This window comes from Austrofundulus limnaeus, unplaced genomic scaffold, assembly GCF_001266775.1.
Source record: "Austrofundulus limnaeus strain Quisiro unplaced genomic scaffold, Austrofundulus_limnaeus-1.0 Scaffold184, whole genome shotgun sequence".
Taxonomy (NCBI): Eukaryota; Metazoa; Chordata; class Actinopteri; order Cyprinodontiformes; family Rivulidae; genus Austrofundulus; species Austrofundulus limnaeus.
In genome coordinates this window covers 72,232-76,450 of record NW_013952586.1, presented here as the reverse complement: position 1 = coordinate 76,450, position 4,219 = coordinate 72,232, and the positions used below count along the sequence as shown (strand labels likewise).

Below are 4,219 nucleotides of genomic sequence, written 5' to 3'. Positions count from 1 at the left end.
TCCAGTGAAATATATTTATGTTTGTGGTTGTAATGTGACAAAATATGGAAAAGTTCAAGGGGTATGAATACTTTTGCAAACCACTGTAGTTATTTAACTGATCTCGTCTTTTATAAGCCTAAAAAAAAAAGAGCACTGAGATCCTGCAACCAGATGTTCTTACTGCAGCTGAGAGCTAAATCAGAGTGCAAAGGGGATTGGGCCCCCTGGGCTCTGAATCAATCCACCCCTTGATATTCATTCTAAAGATTTTATAGCCTYTTAAATCCTGCCTGAAACTGACTTTTTTATACTCAAGTTCAGTTTGAGTTCCATCATAGGTTTAAGGTTGTCGTATTTCCTTGTTTCAGTTTGTTTTTAGCTTGTTTTTATAATACTTTATACATACTTTTAGATAGGTTTTATTTGTGATTTATTTTATTTTACTTCATTTTACTGATGTTCTTGTTCTTGTGAAGGACTTTGGTCAATGTCATTGTTTTTAAAATGGGCTATTTAAATACAATTGACACTGACATTAGATATGACCATAACCTCTCCATTTTCAGCAAATTGATTTGCTTTCTGTCAACAGTTCGACAGGTGTCTGTAATGATTACTTTGTTTCTTTAGTTTTCAGATCGCATCTAACCTCTCCATGGAATGTTACGCTTTAACATTTGGGATCAACACTTTCATAGCCCTCTCACTGCAGACCATCGTTACATTCATTGTAGTGGATGAAGCTGCTCTGGGACTGGATATTGTGACACAAGTATGTGTCCTTTCGTTGCTTCATGGGGTACACTTTTTAACTGCAGTGCAGTGAGAATAAACACTGGTGAAAAGACAAAAGTCTAGTTTAAAAGAAAGCACAGAATACTGAAATGTGAGAACAGTGACACCTGCTGGTATTTCTCAACTGTTACATGCAGTTCAATTCATGATATGAAAACTGCACTACATTTGACTAAAACATGTTTATTTGTCTATAGTTCCTCGTATATGGAAGTTACTACGCTGCCATCTCACTTCTCTTTCTGATACGAGGAACCTACACCGCCTGTGTTCAACAGTGCCGTCCTGATACGTCAGAGCCCAAACAACCAGGGACTGGTGGAGAGGTGATCTCTGCTGAACGTTTCTGACAAGCATCAATAAAAATAATCATGCATAAACAAGCATTACTGGCTTTTAATTACTGATTTACCTGTGCATAATTTTGTAACTCATCTTATTTCTACACAGGAGAAGTCAAACAGAACAGTAAAACTATTTCCAATAAGAATTAAAGATTAATCACAGGAATTTTCACAAACGCTGAGAAACTTGATGCTCTTTGACCCGGCTGCTGATTGGCCAAGACTAAAGGCTGCTCTCTAAGAATATACACACACACACACACACACACACACACACATACACATACACGTCAGAAACAAACAAGAACATGGAGGTTCTGAAGAGGTGGAAGTCAGATTGGAGCTATCCCACCACTCTGCTCTGCATTTATGGATTTTTTAGCACCGTTAAGCCGCTGGAGCCTTTTCTCACACCATATCTGACAGGACCAGACAAGAATCTAACAACTGAACAGGTACAAAAACTAACAGCAGAGACTCAGGAATTCTAGCAAACTATCAATTACTTATTTTATACTTTAAAAATGTATGGCTGAGTGAACAAAGTATTACGGTTGGTTAAGTTAGTTGCTTAAACTAAAACCGAAACTTTTTATGGTAAATCATTAATAACAAATGGATTGTTAGATAAGCCAAAGTGAAGGTGGTGAACAACAAGAAAATAATGTGCGATTTCAACAAAACAACCATAACGAAATCATAATTTGCACCATAACATTTTATAATATATTAGTAATTATTTTTCTCTGTATACAGCACAATCAAGATGAAACAAAATGTTACATCCAATCATAATGTGGAACGTTAAAGAGACTGACAAAAAAAAAAAAAAAACAGTGAGAGATGTGGCTCAGAATCAGTTTAAATTTGCATCAATTCTTGTAGCACAAAGAGGATTTTGTATAAGTATTGAAGATTACATGAAGGACTCTCGAACTTTTAGGATGACACAGAATCATAAATATCAGATTGGTCAAATCAGCAGTTTGGTCTCTGTAATTAATTTATGGCTAATTACAAAGCATTTTCCTGGAAGTCCAGATAAGACTTTTACTACAAAGTACCTGTAGATTAATAGATAAAAGATCAGCTACACGAAACTAAATTTATCAAAATGGTATAAAAAAATTATTTTGTTTGACAAAGTATGCTACACCTGAGGTGGTGTTCAGACATAACAATATGTGTGCTATGGCTACAAATAAAACAATTATTTTTATTGATGTGAGGACTACCAGGGGCTACATTAATTCCATAACGTACAAAGTAACATTTTGTCTTACATCACCTAATAGTAAATAAATACATTATACTGCTGAAAATTGAAGTTAAAACAAAAAATATAAGATTCATCAAGTAAAGGTGGTTGCAGAAAAATCAAGTGCCAATTTTCCCTGAAGGAACCCCTCTTTGATGCCGGTTTCAGACCCGACCCAGTTATATTAAGTTTGGACAATTTTTGAAAATAAGTTATTCACAGCGTCATAGAATATCACACTCAAAGTTTTTGTTCTAAATGATTTTGTTACAACTACACATGCATATAATTTATTTTAATGCAATATTTGTAAATTTGACAGTTATTTTTCTGTTTTCTAATTTGTCTGTTTCAGCCAATAGAGTTTCAGTAGATTTTGTCTAGTGTTTCATGAGATATTTTGCTAATGATGGACACAAAACCTTGTGAACTGACGTTCACTTTTCACAGGAAGGCAATAGAAAATCTGGCAAAGCACTTTCGAAAAAAATAGCTCCATTTTGGATATCAAAATATTAACTGTTAAAATTATTTTACAGTTGACTAATAAGAATTTGGATTCAAGTTAAAACAAATCAAAATTTATGCAAGGTATTTTGTGCAACAACTCTAAAATCTGTGTAAACATCCACAAACAACCTAAGAAATTATTACAACATTTTGCCTATTAATCTTGAGTTAAAGCTAAAAGTCAAGTGGTTCTTGGTTTACTTAAAAACCCATCTGATACACACTCAGAGATTTAATCTCAAAAATAGTGTCCACACGCCGAAAAGAAGTGATTTTAAACATCACGGTAACAATGTGTCTGTGTCAGGTCAACAACCAGATCTTCCCTGTGTGGACGTACTCCTACCTGGGAGTCTTGGTGCCGGTGTTCCTGCTCACTGATTGGCTGCGATACAAGCCCGTGGTGGTCTTCCAGGGTGTGATGCTCTTCGTCACCACAGCACTGATGAGGTGGACAGCAAGCGTTCCAGCCATGCAGGTCATGCAGTTCTTCTACGGGGTGGTGACAGCCAGCGAGGTGGCCTACTTTTCCTACATCTACAGGTCATGGAGTGCAGCTAAAAAATCATGTCAAAAGATCAAATTAACAGTTGGAACAGACCTAACAGACTGGACATTTTTCATTACAGTGTTGTGGATTTGAAAAGATACCGGAAGGCCACGTCTTACAGCCGAAGTGTTCAGCTGCTGGGATTCACGATAGGCTCAGTGTTGGGTCAGCTGATTGTCAGCTTTAATCTCATGTCCTACAACAACATGGTGATCTTTACTTTAGTTCTCACGGCCATTGCCCTCTTCACCTCCTGTTTTCTGCCAATGCCTCAGAGGAGTATGTTCTTCCACCGAAAACACCCTAGAGAAGCTCAGTCAGTGGAAGGGGTGAAGGGAACGGTGGAGGCAGAACAAAGATCTGGATCCCTGGATGAAATGCGGGGTGAAAATGTGCAGAAAGTAGAGACTAAAGATGCAGAAGAAGATGAGGGGGAGTCTGACGGTGCCAAGAGCTGCAGTCAGGTCATCCTCCAGCTGTGGAGGGACTTCAGACAGTGTTATTCCTCCAGACAGCTGCTCTACTGGTCACTGTGGTGGGCGATGGCCACATGTGGATACAACCAAACTGTCAACTATGTGCAGGTCGGTGTTGAAGGCAAGACAAAATGAAAATTTAAAGGGGAAATATCATGTTAAATCAACTTTTTGAGTTTTATATCATGTTATAATATTATACTCTCATAACTCTCATAAAAAGCGTGCTTTGACTCATTCATGCATGTTTGAGATATCCTGCAGCGTTTTTAGGCAGCCATGCTGAGGAGTAAAATGACAGGTG

General features: G+C 37.4%; 2 protein-coding genes across 2 annotated transcripts in view; both read left to right on the top strand.

Annotated features, from left to right (window-relative positions):
- Nucleotides 1-1,216, top strand: part of slc19a3b (solute carrier family 19 member 3b) — a 7,384-nt gene extending 6,168 nt beyond the window's left edge. The window contains exons 7-8 of the mRNA XM_014018144.1: nucleotides 613-754; nucleotides 975-1,216. Coding sequence (XP_013873598.1) covers nucleotides 613-754; nucleotides 975-1,127 — 295 coding nt within the window. The 3' untranslated portion in view covers nucleotides 1,128-1,216. The remainder of the gene's footprint in view (nucleotides 1-612; nucleotides 755-974) is intronic.
- A 141-nt stretch (nucleotides 1,217-1,357) lies between these two features.
- Nucleotides 1,358-4,219, top strand: part of slc19a3a (solute carrier family 19 member 3a) — a 5,099-nt gene continuing 2,237 nt past the window's right edge. Inside the window, exons 1-3 of the mRNA XM_014018143.1 lie at nucleotides 1,358-1,576; nucleotides 3,197-3,432; nucleotides 3,519-4,023. Of these exons, the coding sequence (XP_013873597.1) occupies nucleotides 1,430-1,576; nucleotides 3,197-3,432; nucleotides 3,519-4,023 (888 nt within the window). The 5' untranslated portion in view covers nucleotides 1,358-1,429. The remainder of the gene's footprint in view (nucleotides 1,577-3,196; nucleotides 3,433-3,518; nucleotides 4,024-4,219) is intronic.